Source organism: Ciconia boyciana, chromosome 7, assembly GCF_034638445.1.
Source record: "Ciconia boyciana chromosome 7, ASM3463844v1, whole genome shotgun sequence".
Classification (NCBI taxonomy): Eukaryota; Metazoa; Chordata; class Aves; order Ciconiiformes; family Ciconiidae; genus Ciconia; species Ciconia boyciana.
The window spans coordinates 31619953-31644468 of record NC_132940.1 but is presented as its reverse complement, the minus strand read 5'-3'; the positions used below and the strand labels follow the sequence as shown (position 1 = coordinate 31644468).

Here is a 24516-nt window from a genome sequence, read left to right as displayed (position 1 = left end):
GTCAAGGGCAATGAGTTTAGGTAAGCAGGTTCTAGTGAGGGGGAAGAGGGCTGTGAATGACAGTTTCCCCTGAAGCAGAGTGATCAGGTAATAATGCTGGGAAACTGTGGACAGGCAGCAAGGGAAACTACTTTTATTTTATAGTCAAGAGAAAAAGCTGGCTGTACAGGGGAGAGAGGTCTTGCAAGTGAGATGGAGAAGCGTTTCTTACAGTAGCTAAAGGGAGGAGAAAAAAGGCTTTTAGAACTCTCAAAAGTCTGTGCCTCTCCTGTGCCTGTCCCTAAACAGCAGTGTAGATGTTGGCTTAAGTTGTTGAAGAATCTGAACTGACAGCACAGGTCCTGGGGGCCTGCGTAACTGTGTCTTGGCACCTCTGCAAAAGGATTTTGATGTGTACCTTTCCAGTCAGGAGTAGGATCTTTTTCTTTGCATTATCCAGTGCTACGTGCTTTCATTCAAGAGCATTGATAGAGCCAGAGGATTCTCAAATTTATTGCCGCTAGCAGTTATCGGGACGGCTTTGTCTGTTACTTCTGCTTCTGTGCTGAGCTTCAAGCATGTATAGGAGAGAATGTGCCTTTGGCTCTGTCGTTTTAGTTGGGATCCCATATACTCTGGAACTCTCTCAGTCCCATACTTATCTTCTCTCCACCGTACCCATGTGTTTTTGAATTATCTTAACCCTAAATCTGTTACAATGTAGTTTTTCTACTCTGTCTCCAGTTGACAACAACTTCTGCCTCCTACCTCCTGTAGTCTGAGTTCATAATCTTTTTCCCCCCTCAAATCTAGGAGTCCAAATCTGCCTGTAACTCTCCCATCTCATTGTATACCTCAACCCCGTGCCTCTGTGTCCTGTTGTACACTCCACAAATGACTGTTTCAGCTTGTGATCTTACTACAGAGTTCAAAGGTTTTGGAGGAGGAAGAGGAAGGAGAGTTAGTAGAAGAGTGGTTGAAGCAAGTGCTTCATGCAGGTGAAGCTGGGAGCTGCTGTGCCTTTGAAGGGTTCATGTAGACCAGTAGCATGTGTAGCACTGTTTAGGAGTTACTGGGTTGGGGCAAAATGTGGTGAGTTTGTGATACTCTTTGAGAGCAAGATCACAGAATATTGCCTTTATACAACATTTCATCTGTTTAGCTTTAATGGTGGGGAAAATGTTAAAAACCTGCAGTAATGTTGAAGAATATTTCTTGTCTTTTTTTAACTTGGAAGACTTCTCATTTCAGTCAGCCCTGGTGGGTTATTCTGTATTCTTGACTGAACTAGAATTTTAGAGTTTTAAACAGTACATGATATGGTCAATAATGTACAATTATGTCTTTACCTTTTTGTGAGACTGCATGAAAATGTATTTTATTCCAAGGTAAGAATGGTAATGTAGAACTCTGTGTACAACCTTACAGCCAGCCTCAGGCCCAGGAATACAGAAACATTGTTAGTCAGGAGAATCTGCTAGGAATGTGTTCCAGGAGCTATTTCTGCTGCCTCATTGTTTAGATTTCCATCTTATTTACCAAAACATTTATTCTCTGCCAGTCATTGCTTTCTCTTTCCATTCAGATAGGGAAAATCTCAACAAGATTTTTCTGGAGCAGAGGCTTCAGTTGTCTGTCTTATGTCAAAACAGGGAGACCTCTTCTTTGAAATAGTAACAATAAATTATATATACACATATATGTGGTTCGCGGTCTGAGGGATCTTGCATCTGTGCCCAACTGATATTAGACTTCTAATTTTGAGAGTATAAATATAAATTTGACCTTATCATTAATACTGTTACTTAAGTACTGTCTAAAGTTTCTTGGTAATGTTTTCTACTTAAAAATTACCATTTCTGTTGCTAATCACATCAATGCCACAAACCTCAGTGCTAGCTAAGCCAGGTCTCCTTCTGATGTTTGTACCATCTAAGCCCTTAGATGTATGGTGCTAGGGCAATGGGTAACTTCTGCCCAGAATCATCATTGGTTTTTTACTCTGTGATGAGAACTGAAATAGTACAAGGACATGCCCTGAATTATTAAGAAATTACCATGCTTTCTCTAAACCTGAGATGGCAACTAATTTTTTTCTGCTATTAAGGAAGTGTAATCATCAGATGCCAGTAAGGATGAATCACCTTGTATTCTCCCAAGTGCAGAGCTGTGATTGTTATTCCAATGGAAAATGCAGCACTGGGAGATGCTGAGGGATAGAGAATGTAAATAAGAGTCTCTTGGATGGCTTCGTTCTTCAATAGCCCGCTCTCCTTTGCAACAGGAGCAACTCAGGGCTGCATGGTTGTCTTGTGCATAGTCATTGAAGTGCAGATAGAAGGAGATGGACGTGTGCGTTCCTATGCTGAACATGCTGGCATTTTCCAGGATAGGTTTTGGTGGCAGAACTTCCTAGTGAAATTTGAAGGAATGGCCCTAAATACAAAGCTGGAGACTGCGTTCTTCCTAGTGCCTGTGGACAGGAGCATCTCGGACTCTTCTCTAACAAATACCAGCACACCACAAACTTCAACAAGTGGAAGAATTCAAGGTCTCTCTTAACTGGCATGAGACTCTTTAGTAGTGTGGGGACATTGGTTGAAAAGACATTAAGAAGTTCCTGATTAAAAAAACCAACCAACCAAACAAAAACCTTTAGAGCTTAGAATATCCAGATACCAAATTCTTTTAAACTATGGCTGTCTTAAATGGCACAATTATTGGTTACACATTGAGTCTTCATACCTACGTTATATGGTAGCTGGATGTATAATGTGATACTGGTTTCAGTAAGTAGTTTTCAATGTGGTGATAAAACTGAGAGTGCTTCAGAGTGGAAGATGTGGAAAGAAAGCATGAATAAATAAAAATGAAAGGCTGTACTTAGCTCTTATGCCACTTCAGTAATTAAGCTGTCTCTGTATTGATTATTTTTCTTGGTAGCACTGTGGAATAGGTTGTGTGCCGTATGCTGTATATATTTACATCTATTCTGTATGCTATTGTATACGAATAGAAGAGCTCATTTTGGTCCATTTAGTTTTTTATGATTTTAATTAGAACTGCTTTATTGAAATTAAGTGGTAGTAAATAACAAGGAAGATGATGTAGTTGCCCAACTGCTGACTAAGTTTTACAGACAAGTAAGAGGCATTGTAACTTTGTAGTTATAAAGTAATGCTTTTTCAGGCTTTACAAGTAGTTTGTTAGACTGTTGAGGCCTACAGTTTTTAGGGTGACTTAAGTACAGGAACGATGTGATTTATTTTTTTTATCTTTTAAGCAGGTCCCCTTGCTCCCTTTTACTCCACAAAACTATTTGTTTAAGTGCTGAGTGTTGTTCAACTTAAAATAAAATTGGCTCCTTTGGAAGGGAAAACTGGAAATAATGTTTCTTTTGTTGTTGCTGCAAAAGATTACAATTTTGGTACTTCTTTAATGCAACATGCCAAGTTAAAATAATGGGACATGTCTGGGTTGAGTTAACGAGGTGTATCTTCTCAGTAGACTTTAAGTATCTTCAGAAAGCAATTAAAAACAAAAGAACATGCTGCTCTCCCTAGCTCAGGTTGACATTTAAAGCAGGATTTTCTGTGCTAACAAAACAGATCTTGAATTATTTCACTGGTTTCTAATAAGAACTGAATTAAAAAAAACCAGTCCCTAATTCAACAGAAGATGAATTGTAAAAGTCTAATAATTCAAAACAATTCAGAAATGACACTTGTGGAATCTCAGTTTACAGAAGAAATCAGAAAAAGTGTAACTATATATTTATTACTTCAATGTATTATTGCTCTGTTAAATTATTTTGAAACTTTTAAGATTTGTCTCTCTATATGCTCTTGGCTGTGAACACGTGTTATGCACTGATTTTTAAAAAAATGAATTTTCATCCTTTTTCTCCCAGGAGCTGGCAAGCTGTGGCTGGAATAAGAGAGAGAAATACAGTTCTGCACCAAATGCTGTTGCTTTCACCAGAAGATTCAATCTTGTGAGTTATTTTTTTCCAGTGTCTGTTACATGCACATGTTTAAAAAGTCTGGGGAATTAAGTGTTCTGGCACATGACTTCTATTACTGATCACAGCTTATTACTTAAACTTAAAGTATCTGCTATAAGGAGTTCTTTATCTTCAGGATATACAGAAAGACCAAAACAATACTGAAGAAATAGCTGTGTTTTTGTTTTAAATAGCAGTTATTGATGAAACAGGAAAGTATTAAGTGGTTTTCTTTCCCCTAAATGCTGGCTGTCCTTTACATAAAGACAGAATCATAATTACAGGTTAAAGGCTTACCATACAGGATTTCTGGAGTAGTAATTAGATGTAACTTCTTTCTGTGTTAGTTGAGTGTCTTTTGCTCCACATAGATGTTTTTGTTCCTAGAAATATAAGCCTTTTGTCAGTATGGTTACCTTTTTAAGGTGATTCTGTGCAAACTTTAAACATTCCAAACAATTTTACTGTGCAAAACTTGTTCTTTAACTCTGTATTTGGCATAATTTTTCAGGTAGTGTATTTGAGATTTATGGTTTTCTTAAATTTCTCTGTGTAATATCAACTTTTAAAATAAGATCGGAATTTTAGCTTTCTCCACAATTAAAACTGTAGGACTCCAGCTATCTAGTTAGTCAACCAAGTCTCAAAACTGTAATGCTTTTTTATGTAATGCTGTATTTTGTATTTCAGATTAAGTAATTCTATTACCCTCATCTCTCCTGTTGTAAATGTTTAATAATGTCTCCAACGTACAAGTTCTATTCCAGCCCTGTCTTCTGTACCCAGTCTCAGATCTACAGACATCTTTGTTAATCATCTAAAACTCAGACCAAACCTCTAACCTTTTCAGTTTTGGGGTTTTTTTTTGTTTGGTTGGGTTTTTTGTTTTGTTTTTAATTAATTGTTGTGTACTTTCTCACTTTTTCACTATTGCTCACATTCAGGATATAACCAAATCCTATTCTCATCAACAACACTTAGAATATTTCTTAACCTTCTAATGACTGAAATGCTTGTCTGGGCATGGGTTTTGGACACTTGCCTGATTCTCCTCTTGACTGAAGAGAAAATGTTAAGCTGCAAACTTCTTGTGACCATACCACCTATTGAAATCTGGGGGTTTGGGGCTTTGGTTTTTTGGTTTGGGTTGTGTGGGGTGTTTTGGGTTTTGGTTTTTTGGGGTTTTTTCTGTTGTTGTTGTTGCATTTAGTTAAAATTTTTCTGATCTAGCTTTTGAAGTTGCTCCTTTATTGGACTATATATCCAGCCTGAGGCTACTTTTACGCTGATACTTTTTACACTAATATCACAGATATGCCTGTGATTCTTCCAACATTTGTTGTCTTAGAATAAAATAGAGTATCTCAGTTGGAAGGGACCTACAACGATCATCTAGTCCAACTGCCTGACTGATTCAGGGCTGACCAAAAGTTAAAGCATGTTGTTAAGGGCATTATCCAAATGCCTCTTTTAAACACTGACAGGCTTGGGGCATCAACCACTTTTCTAGGAAACCTGTTCCTATCTTGTTTATTCATGTAAGTTATCTCTTCAAAGAAACATTTTCTTTTGCTGACTATTCTGGAATGCTCTTGTAGTAAGGTCCATGTTAGGCAGTTTACCTCATCAAGGACCTCACTTTTCATTTGTTATTGTGTAATGTACTAAAGAACTGTGGGAACTGGCTAAACAGAAAGTCAACTTCAGATATATTAAAGAATTGGTAAAATATGCTTAGTAGCAAGAAGGAAGGAGGGGAAACCTTATCATGGGAATAAGTAATCAGCTGTCTGCAAAGTCACTGTGATTACAGAACCACTGTTTTAACATATCTAACCTGTAAAATATGTTAAGGACAGAGAGAAGGAAGGTTTGCCTTTTACAGCTGACGAGAACCAGGAGGAGATACCTGTACTTTAAAAGTAGCTGTTAAAGATCTTAAATGTTGCTAAAATGCTAACTTTATTGTTAAATAGTATTTAGAAAACTTCTAAATACAGTGTTTTTAGATTAACATATAGGAATTTCATCATGCCAACAAAATCCCATTAGTTTATTGTTGTAATCCTATCTTAAGTCTCCCCTTCTTATTCATTCTAATGACTTTTTGGTTTTGTGACCATTTTAGATTTTAATTTTTTTAAAGGATGTTTCTATATTTTACTCTGTGGAACATTTATCAAATCTGCCCACTGGATTATTAATTGACGGGTGATATTCTTGTTTTTGTTCAGTCTTAGTTTTTATAAAAATCCGTACAAAACTGGCTATACGCATACGACAAAGGCAATAAGGAGAATAAGATGTTAAAAATACCTGCCTTTTAGTAATACATTTCTTCATAATAGGTGGTAGTCCTGTTTCCCTGGAAAGCATTGCTAGCTGCTAAAGGGAGCCTTACATATTTTCATTACCCCAGAGTGCATGTTAGATAGTTGTTGATAGTCACTGGCTATTTAATCTGTCTTAGTTTCCTTTTTCTATTGCGCTTCATTTGTTTCAAGGAACTATTATTTTTGATTGAAAGAGAGGTCAGTCTGAAAGAAATTATAAAACTAGGTGACTCAAAGGTCTGTAGTGTCCTTGAGTTTGATATGTTTCAATGGGCTAAAAGACCTATGTCAGTGTTTAAATTTTTTTAGTATGGTAAAGGAGAGCCTTGAATAAAATGCAGCACTCTGGCTGGCTTTCAGCAGTTGTGTATAAAATTTCTTGTACTGTTTCTGTCCCCTCTCTCTTCCCTTTGGCTTTGCATCTGAAGGCCTCGCTAGAAATGATGCAGTCGGAAAGGGACTAAGACTTATTTATGAACTCTCCCTTTCTGTAGCTTATTTTTGGTGAACACCAGAAGAGCAATAAACATACAAACAGAATATATTAGCTTTAAGATTGATGCCATAACAGGCGGTCTGTGATTTTCTTTGGATGTCATTGTATAGACATTTCATATAGTGGTATGTACACAACTAAAGCTGCGGATTTTCTTGTCACTAGGTTTAGGTTTGTAATTAAGTCCATTTGTGTGCTTTCTCTGCAGCCATAGAAGTTGGATGTGCCCCTCTGTCAGCTGACAGGTTCCTTCACTGAGAATATCTTTGCTAATGATTTCTTAAGAGCCTTCCTAGTATCTTGAAAATTTTGTTTTCTGTTGTCTTTAAGCTCCAGTGAAGACCTGTCCATCTGACAGGATCTGTCCCTGGCTTTCATTTCCCTACTGAGTTTCAGGCGTTGCATTGGCTGCTACAGAAGATTCCCTTTCTTAGATGCCTGTTCTTGCTGGTTTTAATGTCTAAAAGAAATACATTGCCAGTAATCTGGATTGTCCTTGGGACACCCCTGAAACAAGAACAGTGGCGAAATCTAGAGCGTCTTTGCTGTGTCAGTGAGTTTTGTGGAGTCACCACTGTAATCAAGACAGGCCAGTTTGAGGCTCTTTTCCATTGATTATCTCCAAAGAAATGAAAAAAGGTCTTTTTTTTTAACAGGCAGCCAGTAAGTACTTGAAGCCATTGCAATTCACCATTAAATCACCTGGAACAGGACAAATAGCTTCTCTTTCTGTTTTTTCACATTGTCAGCACCATTACATTGGGATGTTGCAGTGCTTAGGCTGTCTCTTGGACTGTATTTAAAGCCAAAAGATTTGAAGGCATTTCTAGGTGGTCTTTCCTACTTCTTTTTTCTTGTTTGTTTCTCCTCTCTTTAAGGTGTCATTTGAAAAACATTGATCTAGGAGTCATAATAGCCTGTAGGAGAAACTGGCTTGAAGAGTCAAAGAATAGGTAATAAAGAGGAAACAAGTCCAGCTATTTAACGTATGCTCAGATGCTGGGTTACTTTGCCTCTAACCAATTTTTTAGGAAACTGCTGCATGCAGCTTTGGTGGCTGACGGACATACCATTTTCAAGAAGTTCTTCCAAGAAGTTTGCATCAGCCTTTATTCTGGGACCAAGGAAAGTCATCAGTCTTACCCTCAAAGTATAGTGGGACTGGAGAGGGGAGGGAAAAGGGACAAGTATTGTTTCAGTCACAGGCTTCTATTATTCATGTTAGTACCTCAACTTTTGACTTACTGAGACAGTACTTTGGATAACTTTTGATGTGCTGTGGGCCTATGGTTCCAAATGTGTCATTGCGGAGGACTCATTCATTCCAATAGTAATGTTTAGATTCACCATCCTTTTGGGAGTAGTGAAACCCAAGAACTCCTATAGGAGGCAGTGGCAGCTGGGAATAAGAAGGCACGGTGGAGTAAGCAATTTTCATCTTCCTTGCCTGGTTTGCCTTCTCAGTGTTCAGTTCTTACCCCAGGTGCTTGCTCAGCAGTGTGTAGTTGCTGTTGGGCACCTGCCCCACTTACCTGGGGGTTTCTAGTGCTTAGACCTAAAATAAGTAATCAGGAAAATCATTGCAACTTTTGGTTTTATCAGGCACGAATACTTTTCATCAAACTTCTGTTAACTTTTGAAATTTCACTGGGTTTAAATTATGCATTATGCATCTGTCTCTTTCCTTTTTCCCCCAACTTGCCAAGAGAAAACCATGAACAGCTCTCACTTTGTAAGTAAAGAGAATATTAAATCACTAACAGCTGCTTCACAGCAAATTGATCTGCTGATAGCATTTTGGAAACAGTAATGATTATGTGCAGTTGATTGCAGTCCACTGAGAATGAAGTAGCGTATTTCCAGCATTAGTTATGTGATAATTATATGTGGTGCCTGTAAAAACAGATCGAGTTCAGGGAAGAGAAATCGAGTCATTCCGTGCCAGGATTCTTTTATTCTTGAAGAATACATTGCTACATGGTGCTCCATAGATCTACACATCTACTATTAAGTATTGTTTTTAAATATGTGATTTCTTTTACATAATTTTTTAAAAAACTCTGATCTCTGCCTTTTTTCAGCTTTCTTCTGAAAGTTAGTTGTATACTTGCATACTACCATTGTAACTGGTAAATTTGTCAGAGTGCAAAATTGTCAAGTTACTTACTAAACCGTTGTTCTTTACCTTTTGAAAATAAGTGTTTATCACAAATTTCAAACAAACAAGAGGTGTGTAGTTCTTGAAGATTGCTTAGGCATTGATATGAAAACATTTCATAGTTTATGTAAAGGTAACACTTGCTTTCCTGGTTATAAGATTATCTGTATTAAAAACCTCTTTCTTCAGGTTTTTTATTTAAATGGGTGTAAAACTGTGCTGCCACAGAGCTTAAAATATTAGAGAAACTTGTCAACTAGATTCAGTACGTTGGAACAATTTTAAAACAAAAGATCCCACTTGAAAGGCAAAGTTTATGTTTTACTAACTTTGTAAAACTGTGTTTGGGTTGGGTTTTTTGGTGTGTTGTGTTGGGGTTTTTGTTTGTTTGTTTAACCAAATGCAAACATTTATATAGGAGAGGAAGTTTGTCTTGAATATTGTAGCGTTGCTGAGTTGCAGTAAAGTGTGATAGTGACATTTTACTAGGATTATCAAATTAAAAAAATGGGGTGGGGAAGAGGTTAGTGTGCTTCCTTTGGAAACAAAACAAAAAAAGACAGGGATTCTACCTTAGCTGTAATGATGCAAGGTCAGTACTGTCTGTTTTACATTTGCTTTTTGTGTAGCATATCAGAACATTTTTTAACAGATATTTGGAAGAACGATCCAAAAACTCCATTAAAGAGAGAGTCTTGATTTTGCCTATCTACTAATTAGCACAGAAAGCACAATTAGTTTTGGAACCAACAACTGTGAACTTAAAAGCACCTATATAACAAAATTAGTATTTCAGATAAGGTGAACACGGGTTAATTTAAAAAGCTTAAGCTGTGATTCAAGAAAAGATATGTTCAAAAGTTAAGCATGTTTTTCTAGGTTGACGTTAATAGGGAAGAGTATAAAAACACAAATACATGTCAAGGGTTAAATGCTGTCTTGCACTGGTATCAAAGGCATTGATGCCCAACGGCTGTGGGTCATCTAATGGATTGATATTGGTGGGACAGTGTGAGAAATAATAACAACATTTAAATGCAGTGAGAAAGGACTGGAAGCAAAATAACCACAAAATATGTAGGAACAAATAAGTATGATTTATGTGAAGAACAAACCTGGATAAAACAAAAAAGTGGCCTATTGAAACAAAAGGGGTTACTTAAATTGTTTATTTTTGAATATTTGGAATACATTAGATTGTGTTGCTGTCTAAAGATACCAGTGAATGGAGTAGAGCAGCCAAAACTGAATGTTAATGCCAGTAAAAACACATCAGAGAAGAGTGGAGGCGGTTGGATTGAAATGGTTAAGTGTGTTTTTAATTCTTTATCATCTACTTACTCTGTCACTGAATGGACTGGATGGCTCTATGCTTCAAAGAAAGTTTTACATTTTGTTTTGGTTTGTTTTTCCTGTAAGAGCTTGGAAGTGTTCAGACTCTGTCTAGCTGGGACTGGGATGGAAACCAGGCTTCCTTGAGTAAACAAGAGTACTTGTGTGACACAGTGCTTATGTCACTGTGATACTAATGAACTTTCCTTCAAGTCAGGGCCAACATAGTAAATTGTTTGTTGTTTCATCCTTATGAAAATGATTGAGCATAGCTCTGTATTTTTAGCAAATGTTGCATAGCCTGGCCTACCACAAGTGGTCTCCTATTTCATTGATGCTCTGTTGACTTGAGACCAAAGAGATTTGGGATTTTAATGCACAGCAATTATGTGTGTTGCCTCTACCTGATTCTTTATGATACAAAAACCTATGTTAAAATTTAAAATTTCCTTGATCTTCAAAGGGAAGGCATCTCCTTAGAAACTTGCTCATCAGTCAAGGGAAAAGTTTTTTTCTCTCAAGCTGTGTAACTACAGCAGAACATCAAACTGAGGTTTCACTTTTTTTGACAACATTTTGAAGTACTGTCAAATACTTTAGAATTTCTGTATTCAGTACTTATGTATTTTATAGTAATGCTGTTTGCACAGAACCATTTTTTATATTTGTCAGGGTAACACAGTTTATCTGGAGATACTTTGCTTAAAGAAAAAAAACCCAAACAACCCCAAACAATAAAACAGAAAGGAAAAAGAAAACTAAGCTCCATGGCTAATTCTTTCCTGGCTAACACAGCCTTAGACAAACAGACCAAAGGAAAGCAGTTGTTATGCAAGATGTTTGTGGGTTTTTTCATGGCTTTTTTGTAATTCTTCCATTTTCCGGTTCCAAAGAGCTGTGGTGTTTTGACATCCCAGTTCTCATCAGATCACTGTAACTTCACTGAAAATGTAATCATTTTGGAGGTGCGGATCTTCTCATGCTATGCTGTATACAGACCTGTCATACTGTACAAAGTGAAACAGGATAAACAGGATATTTCATTTTTTAATTGAAATTTTGGGCAGGAATGTGAATACATGTGCAATGTTAGTTTACAAGAAGTAGTGTAGCATCACTCAAAAAAAAAAAGGCAGCATGACAGGTTGAAAGATGTTTGTGTATGAGAGCATACATTTCTTCATATACTTTTTTCAGTAGTTTTGTAAATAGCAGTCACTCTGTATCTTGCTAATCATTCATTTTTTCATAACTTATAGTGAATACATGAATAAAAGCTGCAGTATTTGCTACCATTTGCTAATTCTTTGCTACAGTTTTATTACAGTTATGAAGGTAACTTAGTTTATTTTCTATCATTCTTATTTGTGCTAAAGTGTATAAGGGCAGAGGGCATGGGAGGAGCAGAGGAGAGAAAAGATTAGAATTTAGACATGTTAACAAAACATTTTCAAAGTATAGCTTTTATGGGTCATTCATGTAACTACGAAATGCAGCAACCATCCTTCATACCATACTGAATATAACAGCGATTTTTGTACAACAGTGAAGTTAGTCCTACAAAACTTAACAAATGAGTATGGTAGTGTGCTGTATATTAGCAGGTAACTGGTGTAGCCAGCAATAAGAGTACAAAATATAAACTCTAGGTTATAGCAGAGGCTTCCTACCTTATGTTCCAATTTTGTTCAGACAGTATTTTTCTGATTATTCTTTTTATTCTGAGGTGTTGAGAATTTGGAAATGTCAGTGAACTGTAGTTGAAGCTGTTCAACTCGCTTGAGAATTGGGTAGTGCAGCTTTGAAGCTGTGGAAAAGTAAAACCAAAGGATATAACTCAATTTTAGTTTTTGTATTCCTTCATTTTGTAGACTCTCATAATAAAATTTCATCATGATTTTATTTTCTTGGGAGAACTTTGTTTCAAGTTTGAGAGTTTTGCCATTTGCTTTGTGTCTGTGAGATCTCATCCTCAAACTTAGCCTGAAAACGAGTCTCTCTGCATAGATTGTACGTAACTGATTGTGCTGAGTTTTGTTGAGATGTGCTTGCGGCAGAAGGGTTTTCCACATTAGAAAAACAGATCTCAATGTCTTTGTACGCAACTAACTGATGTGACAGATTTTACAAAGACAAATTCTAGCCACCCACACACTTAGAAAAGCAGGCACCAGAACATGCGCTCTCCAACAAAATACTGGAGTGCATGGTTACCAGTTATGAAATGGGGAAGGTGACGAGAGTAACAAGATAAAAGATTCAATTCTAAATATAAGTTGGATTTATTAATTTGATTTAAGCAACTGCTTGACCATGTAATGGTAGAAGGTATCTTGGGTAAGAATGAGCAGAATAACAGAGCAAAACACTTTGAAGAAAGTTTTTTATTAGTGTCTGGGTTATATTGGTTGGATTTTTGTAGTATAAACATTTGCATCTTCTAGTATGTATTCAACTTTATAGATGGAAGTTGAATACTGTGAGACTTTTAATGTATTACTCATGAAATAAAAATATTAAAAGTGTAATGTTGAAGCTGTGTACTTTAAAAAGGTAAATTTTCTTCTTTTTAGGTAAGCTTCTGGGTGGTTAGAGAGATTCTGCATGCACAAACTTTAAAAATAAGAGCTGAGGTTTTGAGCCACTATATTAAAACTGCAAAGGTAAGAATTTGGACTGGGGGGGGTTGTGGGATTCACCATGATGAAAGTTCTTATACTTAAGTTGGCCAGTTCAAAAATATACATGGGTAAATATTTATCTGATACCTGATTTAGCTGTGGTTGTATCTGTTGACATGAATAGCTGTTTGGCTTCTGCATATAACAAAGTTGTCAGAAATAGTGCCAGACCAAAGTCCTGAAATGGCAGCCTTTGTTTACAAAAAAATAGCTTAACTAAGGAAATGCAAATATGCCTTATTTCAAATATTGTTTATTAGATAATATAATTTACTGGATGTGTTTTCTAATGTTGGTTAAACCAAAACGCTGTGTATAGAATCAGTTCAAACAGCATCAGTCAGAACAGAAATAGTTTGTTTGCTTTTACTATTGGAAGAAAAGGATCTGTTGTCTCTTATTCCAATTGTGGCATGAATAACATCAACTTAATAAATATTGTTTCAAAAACATACCTGAACTCCAAAAATATTTTAGAGCTCTCATCCTGTGATATCTTCCTGAAAGCCTTTTGGACTGACATTCATAAGAAAAGGGTCAACATTACATGTAGATGAACCAGTACTGGCCTTTCAAACGGGATGAAACTGCTTCATTGTAGTGTGAAGAGAGGGATGTTTTTTTCAGGTTTTTGCTGTCAGATGGTGGCTGATTGTTACTACAGCTAACTTCTGTGGCCACCTCAGGTTACCTGCAAAAAAAGTTGTAAAATTTTTGTTAATTACCTTGGTATTCATTTTGCAAACGCATTCTTTGTCTTGATATGCACATTTTTAATGAAGTAATATTTTACTTTTACGGGATTTTACTATAAATTTTGGGCAAAGCAAGCTGATTTTGTAAGATTCCACAGGCTTTGCTCAATAATCATGCTGTGGTCATAAACTGTTAAGAATGTCTCTTAAATATCCTTTGATATCTGGTGAGTTAATGTATCTTCATCTCATATATTTTTAAAAAATCAGTTCTTGGGTTTTTTGTTTGAAATACAAACATACAAAAATTTGCCTCATGATCCGTGTCGCTCCATAGAAGGGGGAAGGTTCACCTGCATGATCATAATGCAGAACCAATCTTGGAAGCCAGTTGCGGTCAGGTTTGGTTAGTACTTGGATGGGACTTGGCCAGCGCTGGGTGCTGTAGGTTCTGCTTTGGGCCCAGCACCCTGAATGTGCCTGATCTCATCAGTGGACTGCAGACAGCGGCATCTGTTGAAGTGCGGCTGGTTTTGAGATAGTTATGTGCTCTGACAATTAGCTGAGCTTTGCTTACCTATGAGTTGTAAAAATCACAATTACAGAAACCAAGAAACTATATATGGGGCTTTCTTTATATCTGTTAATTTACTTACTGTATCTATTATCTTGGCTTTGTTTACATGTGGCTGCTAACATGAAGTTACTGCAGTAGGATTTGAAGGATTTTCTGTTTACACCAAAGCTATTATCAAAGCAGCTTGGTGCCAGAGGTCATGCTAATTAACTTTTTTTCAGATAAGCTTTAAATCCACTCTACAGTGAATTCTTTGTGCTGACAACTATCTAGCTATTGTATAGCTAGCAATCCTTTAGTGGTCTCTCATGCTATATTGCTTTATGTATGAACTAATTGGACTTAACAGTTGCGTTCCCCTGAAGTTCCCAGACTATCCTGATTGGCTATGACTTCTGTTTCCATCCTGGCAGCAGCTAGGAAAGCCCTTTTTTTCATTTTTAATCAGCTACACTGTCCTTTGGGACAGTGAACTTCACCACCTTGTTTGGGGATGCATGGGGAGTGGGGAAGGGTTATTGTGTAAGTGCAGGGACAAACACCAGCAGTACTATTTGGAATTATAGTAGAACTATGGTATATGACAAATATCCACCCCTCACCCCACAAAATATTGATTGCCCGTTACACACAGTTACTGAAGAATCCTCCCAAAAGAGGATTAAAAGAGGGAAACACTTCTTCAGTAAGTGTGGAAAGACTCTCATTCGTCAGTAGGCATGCTGGAACTGTAGGGTTCTGGGCACCCAGACTGAAATTGCTACTAGGGTGATGTGACAGTAAGCATTAAATGTGACATTTCTGAGTAATACCTCTGAGGACTTCATTCTATAAAAGGCTGTTAGTTTTCTGGCAGTGTGTTAAGTGGAGAGAGAATCATTTGTCCTGCTCCAAAACTATTAGCTGGAAAACCATCCTTGCAGTGTCACTTTCAGCCTTCCAGATATAAGGTCCCCTCTGATATTCAGCATTTATTCAGAATAAAGTTAGTCTAACTTGTTTGTCCTGTTGTCTCAGGAAAGGTGTCCTAATCAAGGAAACTTGGGTAAGCTGAGTTTTAAGGAGGAAAGACGACTTCTACTATTTCTTGAATAGCAAGGGTTCCTTATATTATTGTATTATGTTTCTGGCTGGAACCCTAACCTACCTTGGTGAATTTTCCAAATGGGCTAAACAGGATTTACAGTACTGTGGTGATTTGCAGTACTGTGATTGAGTATCCATTTCTCTTTATCAAAGTCTTTTTGTTAGGGGTAAAACGTCAGTTTTTGTGCACTCCACCAAAAATTCCTGAATGTAGTTCAGATCTCTGGGTGCTCATAGCTATCAGAATAATTGATATTGCAGAAGAGCTTAAAGAATAGCACTTTCTTATGGATCATTGCTAAGCTTTCATGACAGTAGTACCAGTAGTTAATTGGCCAAGGCAGATTGATGGTTTTGGAGACAGAGGGAAAGAAAAAAAAAGAGGGGAGGGAAATGCCAAATATGTAAGAAAATGCACTTATGTGCAGTGTTTTGTAGAGAGTTTTTAAGAAAATTCTTTTACCCTTATGTTTTCTATGTTCAATTTTGATTTCATTGTTCCGTTCCACTAGTTAGTTTTAGTTGTCATACCCCAGAAATTGTCTTTCAGTGAGAGAAGTACTCCAGGTATGTGGCTTTTGAAATTTACCTGCTTGATTTAATCTTGCAACAATATATTTTGGGTGCTTCGATGCAACCTTGGTAGCTACATAAACCTGCGGTGTGAAATGCATTTACAATATTAAATACTGCCATGATTACATCATTCACATCCTTTTTGGCACATTATGTTTCAAAATTCTGTTGAATGCTATGAAAGGAATTTGTTGGGTTTGAATGTCAGAAAATTTCTGGCACTTCTGTTATATGTCCCAAAATGTATGCATATATAGATTTATTTTTTTTTTAAGGGCGCTCTCTAGACTATGAAACAGCTAGTATAGTCTAATCCAAAACTGTATAGATGCAGTAATGAAAAATTAGGAGGTGCCGTAAAAGTGGTCTGGGTGCGCAGCAGTTCACTGTAATTAACTCTTCATTTTAGAACATGCAAGATTTATTCATTTTAGATTGTTATTTATTCTATATTCATTATTGACAGCACTTGGAATGTTGTTTATTGTTATTGTATATATTTTTGTCCTCAGAAACTGTATGAGCTGAATAATCTACATGCTCTTATGGCAGTTGTGTCAGGCCTACAGAGTGCTCCAATCTTCAGGCTGACTAAAACGTGGGCGGTAAGTGAGCAGCAGGGCAATGCAGGGATTTTAATTCATTCTTAGGAGAGTACAACATTCTGTAGCTTGTTTTCAAGGATGCAATAATTATTAGAGATACTTTTAATCTTCTTGTACCAGGTACATAATGTTTCTAGTACCTCTTAAGTCTATGGTTTCCTGTTGAGTTTTTTTTCCATTCTGGCATAGAAATGTTTTCCTTTGAAAAATAGTTCCCTGCAGATTCTGCTAAATGCAGAGGCTTCTAATTTGACCAGAAGCTATTTTGTATTTAGTTGCTGGAAAATTATGAATGCCAAAGTGGGTCATACTTCAATCGTTTAGGGGTTTATACTGTTGGAATTTTTTTTGCTATGGAGAGCAGATGTCAAGAAACTCTTGATTCAGTTTCCATAAAGAGATTTGTAGTTTCTCTGACTGATAACTACATCTAGCATTTTTCTCTGAGTTCTCAGAATTATTTTCATAGTTATAACAACTGCATTACACAGTATATTTGTAGGTCTGCTTTTGTGCAGTTATGAAAGAATAGCTTTCTTTGCAAACATTTTTATTTCACATCTATTTTCTAACTAGAATTAATATTATTTTTGTGTAGTTGTATCCTTGATCAGAAGAACATTAGGAATGACTTTTACTCATTGATACCTCAGAGCTGAGAAAACACTGTGCTTAATTCAGCCATCCATTGTGTAGTTATCCAGCTGTGTAAAAAGATGAACTGTGACATTTTCAAGTGTGATAGAAATTATCAGGTGACTGAAATACTCCTGCATGAGAGATCCATATAAATAGATCATTAAAAAGAGCTAAAAACTTTCACTGAAGACATGTCAACACATCCTCGCATGTTACGAAAAGTGTTTCTTTGTCTGATAACTGAATGATAATGATGTTCAGTTAATAATGTTACCAAAATTGAATAGAATTCACTCCTGCCGAGATACTAGTCTAGAATTCTGGGCACATTTTGCAAATGCACAATTAAGTAAGACCTTGTTTCAAAATACCAAAGATCTGTCTAAGGAAATCTTAATGAAGTTAACATTTCAAAGTGATCTTGAGAATTTCTGTTTTTCTGCTTTTGTCATGTTGATGAATTGATGCCTCAACAGTTTTACATAACTGTGATGCCAAATTGATTTTTTTTTTTGCATATGACTCAAATTTCAATTATAACCATATATTAATATAACCATATTTTAATATAACCATATTAGTTACTACCATAATTATGCTGTTCAGAACTGGGAGTCCCCAGTTTCTTTTCCTGCTTGGTCAACCAGAAGTCCTAGTTTGCCCTTATGAGGATTATTTGTGTGCTGTTGGCTTATGTATCAGTTCTTAAAGTTTTGCCCCCCTTCCAGCCTCTGAAATGCTAGGTAACTTCTCCCACATTTCTGCAGGTGTTTAATTTCTCATATAATCCCAAGCGAGTCTATGCTTTTCATCATCTTATATAAGCCTTTGCAAATTCAAGTTGCAGGATAGCTCCTAGCAATGTGCACTGCAAACTGATTTAGATGTCTTTAGCTTGGAAGTTCAGTTTATAAAATCTTGAAGTAATTCTAAGCCTTTGGCTTTCTGTATCTTAAAAGTGAGGAAAGACATGTGAAAAGGCACACCAAACCATTATTTGAGTCACCAAGTCGTTTGAGTAAGTTATACAGTAACCTTCCAAAATCTTCAGTAAGGAAGGATTTCTTCTCCATTTCTGAGATGGTTTGTAGCAACCCACAATCAACCCGACTTAGTCAGGAAAATAGCCGCAAGTATATTCACTCCCTAAAAAAAAAAATAGTCTCCTTATATGGTTGGAATCTAGAGTTGAAAGGAGCCATTAAATATTTGCTTGGTAATCTAATGTTCCTAAAAAAGATGGAATTCATGTCTCCTGATGGTATGTCTGAATATGTCTGAAATTTGTCTCACTCATTGCCTGCCCACTCTCTGAACTGTGGAGAATAATAAATGCTTCTAATGTGTGATTTGCCCTGTTCAAAACTTTAAAAGAATTATGAACCTTTCCAAGAAAGTACTTGAAAAGAATAGAATATTCTACTTCTCTCCATTTAATGTAAAGGAATCTAGATGACCAGCTAGGGCTTGGCAATGTAAGCAAATAATCATTAGACATCTGAAGTTTTGTCTCCTATATCTGTTAGTCTTATCTTACCTTCCAGTCTGCAAAACTACAGAAGTCTTCCAGACACCAAATGGTGGTAGAATATTTTAGAATATTATTAAAGGCAAGCTAATCTAGGTTGATTAAACTTGAACCAACTTTGAAGAGATAAACTTCAAAAGATACATGTCATGTTCTGGTGGTTGGAAAGAAGTCATGCCTGTCTACTGTTTCCTTATCCTGGAATTGGCAGATGTCTGCAGTTTTGATGAACATGAGATGCTGTTCATCTGAATATTGGAACCAAAGCTAAAAATGTAAATGAATTGCTGGAATGTCAGAGATCAGTATGTCTTCGGAAACAATTGACTTTAAAAGTTACTTTCTTCTGAAAGCCAGTGTTCAGTTTGGTGGTGTGTTAGCTATCCTAATGAAGACTAGAATATAGGAAATGTAAGTAAAAAGAGCAGTTGTTACAGTGAATTTACAGAAGGGACATTTCACTTCAGTCATGTTCACATAGGTTGGTCTTTAACTGAAAGAGAAAAAGGAGTATGCATAAAAATTTAGCTATCTGACCCTTATAATTTTTGCACTATTGGGTATCTTATAGGCAAAAATTGTGACTGGGACTAGAACATTGATTCTTCTGCCAAAATGTTCAGTGGGAACTTCTTATACCCTTCTTCATATTCTGGCTCTGAATTGAAATTAAGCCTTTAATGTGGTTTTGCAGCAGTAGTTCAGCTAGATGTTTTAAAAATATCTTAACTTACTTTCCCAGTCTTACAAAGAAGGCCTAGTTGCTGTTAATTCGGGGGGGGGCGGGGGGGGGGGGCACGGGAGGAGGAATGGACAATGAAGGAGATGCATGACTTCTAAGTTTTATATTCGAAGTGGACGTTCCTGTAATATTAAGAGCCAGTAAAATTGCTAGTTGGCAAAACAATATACACAGCCTGTATTCAGGTTCATAATGCCTTCTGTAGAGAAAAATGGATGAAGTCCTTATTCTTTTCCAGACCTTCAAGTACGTAGATATGTGTATATCTGCATTCATTGTTTTTAAAATTGTAGTTTAGTTAAAGATATTTGTCAGATCTTAATGGTATTGTTTTACTCTCTGGAAAAGAATTTGTTAGGATAGCTCTCAATTCAAGAATCAGAACATATTTTGGAAATTGGGTTTTTGTGAAGCTGGATTAGTATAAAATTTCTCAGTATATCTGACAAAGAAATGTTAAATTATGAATAATTAGAGTGAATAAACTACTGTTTTGAAATGCTGTAGAAGTGGACAGCATGTGAAAGTGTGATGTGTTTTAGCTAGATTAGTCTTTTGAAAACTTGGATTGTTTCAGAAGGACCCTCCAGACACCAAAGTTTATACCTGGCTAATTTTTTAAAAGGATAGTTTAAATTTAACAGCCAAAATTGCTAATTTTCTTTGTAAACTCTCCAAGTACTCATCCTTAAGTAGTAAATGCTGTAATTTTGAAGCAGTTGTATTTGAAAACAAACCAACAACAACAGAAATGAGGGGGGGGAGGGTGGAAATTTGCATTTTTAAAGGGTAAAAGAGAAATCATAATGATCAAACTTAATGCTCATCTGGTTTTGGCGCCTTTTTTTTTTCCTAGTTACTGAGTCGGAAGGATAAAGCCACCTTTGAAAAGCTGGAGTATGTTATGAGTAAAGAAGATAATTACAAAAGGCTTAGAGACTACATCAGCAGCTTGAAGATGACTCCTTGTATTCCCTATTTAGGTAAGCTAAAGTTTTTCTGGTGGGAAACACTAATGACAAGCATACTTCTCCAGTAACTACACAAACTAAACACCATCTTTTAAGAAGTCATGAAACTATTTCAGTACTTCAGTAAATCTATAACCACTTGTTGATTCTGGATACTCTGTGTATGGCAAGAAATAACTTCACTAGCTTCAGAAAGAAAATACCTATTAAACCTCACAAACACTTCAGGTCTTACATACAGTATCAGTTTTCTAGGAAATTATTTTCCCATATGTTGTACAGATACACTGATTGACTTCTGGAGAAGTATTTAAACTGTTATGTCTGCTAGCACTCTTAGAGCTAAATACTTGACTGTTACAGTAATGATGGCTTTTAATTTATGAGAGGGTATAAATCACCAACCTCTGAGATAAATAAATGTAGATCTTAGGGTTTGGAACATGCTAAAATCTGGATATATTGTTGCATTTAATTATACTACAGTGACAAGAGAAACTGTGTTGTTATGACTGACTCAGCTTTATGAAATAATTATGAGAAAATTATATTTCTGTGTATCTGAAAACTAGATAAATGTATTTAATATGTATTGTTTTTGTGGCCAAGCTAATCTAGTGTTACTTAATGTCTCAGTTTGTTTAAAGTGATCAGTGTGCTTTTTTTTAAATGTAGCATTTCTTTGATAGCATAAGATGTCGGTAGTCACATAAAATTAAGGAAGCATTTACCCAATTTTTTCCTTTTCCGGAAAAAGTAGTTCACATTTTTGTAGATACAAGTTGCTCTTACACCTAAATTCAAGATTACCTCCTGTGGTCACCAAGGCTCATTGAACTGTAATGTCTTTGTTCCTGAAGTTTGATACTTCCTTTATTCAACTGGACTATTAACTTTTTCAAGATTAATAACTTGACAGTCATTTTTACAGTGTGATCTGTGTGTCCATCACGATACTATTTCAGTTGCTTCATAGCTTGATATGAACAACAATACTATCATTCATGTTAGAATCTAGAATGATGTCTCTAAAATGCATATGTTCAGGTTATGTGAAATTGGTTGAATTTAAATTCTTTATACTTAAATAGAAAAAAATACTTTACTGTGGAGAAACAATAATAATTTTAATGATAAGTAGTTATATAGAGTTCCTCATTCTGTCTTCATTTTTTACTACCCTGTTACATCCCTCCCAGAAACATCCATCAGTTCCAACATGATCTTAACAGCTGTTAATTTCCTGTATTTTCAAGTATTCAGATGTTAGTGATTGTGCGTAGAATGGAAGAATCAGCATGAGTGTATTTTGTCTGAAGTGCAAGTGTGAAAATTTCTGGTGTGGCATACTATGACATGCTACCCTGTTTGTTGACATAGCTGTTAAAACTAGGCCTGAATTAAAAGGGGCAAAGAAGCCAAGAATAATGTAATGGGATGTGATTAAACATGTCATTTTGTAGCTTTCCTATCATGTGTACGCATGTAGTATATATGCACTGTATATGGTTCTGAAATGCAGTTTCTAGCTTTCAAGATGCTTTTTAGCTCTATTCCATGATTTATGAAACATGAAGCCAGGCTCAAATTGTTTTCTTGCTGACCACAGAAGTCCCAAGCCAACCTGCTGTCAGATTTTTTTAAAATCTCATGATACTCTGACCCTTGCCATTATGGTCTTCTAATACTTACTGCTGTACAGAGAAATCCTTGTGCTTTGGTGTATTTGCCTGACACTTTAAAAATACTGCCTTACTACGTGCAAGTGTATCTTTAAAAAAAAAAAAGGGGGGGAGGGGGAATGTTGGAAAACAATGTTTTAAATTTTGTTCAGTTACAGATGTTTTCCTCAATACATTAGCAACCTCTTGTCTAATTTTTGCATTAGAGTAAGCTTTGGGCTTGACTTGATAGTTTGTTGAAGTGAAATGTATATTTCTTTTCTGCTTAGAAAGAAAGAAATGCTCTTTGCTGTGACCTGCTGTAGTTAAAGAATGTGTTGTGACCTGAAGAATGTCCTCAAGCCTTTTTTAATTCTCCAAAGGAATAGCATTCCCTCTAAAATTAATGTGCATTCCCTCTAAAATTAATTTTATAAGGTTTAAATATATGGCAAAAAGAACAAAATTGCCTTGAAACTACAGTTATGATAAAGCTGGATCTATCTTGGAAGATTGGCCGTTGTGCCCAATATTTCTCATTTGATCAAAGCTTTAATCTCCAGTAAGACTTGAGTAGATTTGCAGGAGTATTACTTCTAAAATTTCCTTCCCAAGGCATTTTTACTGATGTAAGAGTCATATGGAACAGAAGTAACTTAAGTTGCTTGTTTTTACTTACTGTTTTAAGCTTACCAGCTATAGGTTATAATTCCTGAAAGGATCTCCTTCTGCTGTTACTTCTGGTATAAAATCATGTACAGGAGTAGTGCTGCTCCTGGTTTAAAATGTGTACAAAAGTCTACCTGGAAGTCTGCTGTTTGAAATTGTGATCGCGGTATGTACTGGGGAGGGGGATTAATCATAAGGTCAGTTTCCCCTTACGGAAAAAGGAGGTGTGAGGTGGGGCTCTCTTCACTGTTGGTGCAAAGATCCTGCAGTTGCTGTGCTCCCCTAAAATTCTCCGTGGAAGAGTGCATAGAATCAAGGCTGCCACACAGTTACATTTGCCATTGCAAATCCCCTCCAGAGAAATATTGGCAGTGGTTGTGAAGGACCTTGTTTGGAAGGTCATAGGGAAAGTGTGCATATAAAGGAATTTCAGCTGCGATTTCAAGGATCAATGTTTTACCCTTGAGAGGTTACTAGGTTTACCCTTATGCAACCAAATATTGAATGTGGGTGTGGAGCTTTTTTCGTGATCGTCTTAGCATTATAAGATAAAGCTTAAATGCTTTTTTTGTGTAATCTTTGCAATGGGAATGGAGCCACAGAAGTACAGATTGTTTTCTTATTACCACAGCTCACTCACTGTGGACAAGAGAAAGATGTCTTTTTACATTTAGCTAGGGGGAGGAAATAACAATATTTTTTCAGTTCCTTGCAGCAATAAGTGTGGTGTGATTCCAGAGTTCTAGAAATGCAAATGAGAGCAGCACATCATCAGTGTGGACTCACGAACTTAAACGTGACTGCTGAGAGCCATGCAACACCAATAAAAATGTTCCGCCTTAGGTCCTCATTACATGATGTGGGATATGTCATCACTGTTGCATCACCCGGCCAACTAAAGTACCCAAAACAAATGGGAGCTGTATATGTGATGTTATATTTCGCCTTAGAAGAAAAACCCATTCTTAGGGGGAGTCTTATCATGGAGTTCTGATTAATTTGAGATTGCACAATGAAACAATTGAGCCATATCTTGAGAAGTAAGATTTTTATTTAACTAAGCAGTACTACCTTGTGAAATATTTTCTTATAGCTGTCTTTCAGGAATTATATCCAGAAACAGAAAAGCTGTAAACAGGTTATTGAAGTATTCATCTGATGAATATTCAGCTACTTCAGTGACAATGCTTGCAATAGACTTTGGAAATATATATGAAAACCATGTTCGTGTTTAGTACAGGATAAACTTTTTCCAGGTCTGCTTGGTTAAATTTGGACTGGTAGTACAGGAATGGTGAAAGCTATATCCTTCACAGACATACTGCTTCTGAATGTCCAGTGCAGTAAGTTTGAGGGATGCTACAGCCTCTTTTGAAAAACTTTTCCCAAAAAAAAGTGTGAGAGAAGATATTGAACTTTTTAAGTCATTTACTCTGCTTAGAAAATCCAACCCAAAAGCTGAGAACTGGTAAGAGTTACAAGCATTTGAAAGTAGTAAATTATTGTATGAACCATTATTATTACTATTATATGAAATTATTATGAACTAACCTGAGAAAGAGACGCTATGCTTTCCCTCCTCATAATCTTAAATCGGCAACTTAAAATTAAGTCTTTCCTTTTAGAGCACGGCATTTGTACTGTCTGAGCTTTCTGGGTAATGAAGTTTAGTTGATTTCATCCTGCAGCTTTAAATTGGGGAAGAGTCACTTTTTAGATGTCTAATATATAAGATTTAATTTAAAGGCTGAGTGCAAGCTAATTTTACTTAGGGGTTTCTGCGAA

The 24516-nt window shown here is 36.2% G+C and overlaps 1 protein-coding gene across 12 annotated transcripts in view; it reads left to right on the top strand.

Annotated features, from left to right (window-relative positions):
- RALGPS2 (Ral GEF with PH domain and SH3 binding motif 2) overlaps positions 1–24516 on the top strand; it is a 126854-nt gene that overhangs the window by 45619 nt on the left and 56719 nt on the right. For 11 of the 12 annotated variants that reach the window (XM_072867402.1, XM_072867400.1, XM_072867390.1 and 8 more), the window contains exons 5-8: positions 3890–3973; positions 12875–12964; positions 16429–16521; positions 20287–20413. In XM_072867402.1, the coding sequence (XP_072723503.1) occupies positions 3890–3973; positions 12875–12964; positions 16429–16521; positions 20287–20413 (394 nt within the window). The remainder of the gene's footprint in view (positions 1–3889; positions 3974–12874; positions 12965–16428; positions 16522–20286; positions 20414–24516) is intronic. The other variant, XM_072867401.1, reaches the window with a different exon arrangement.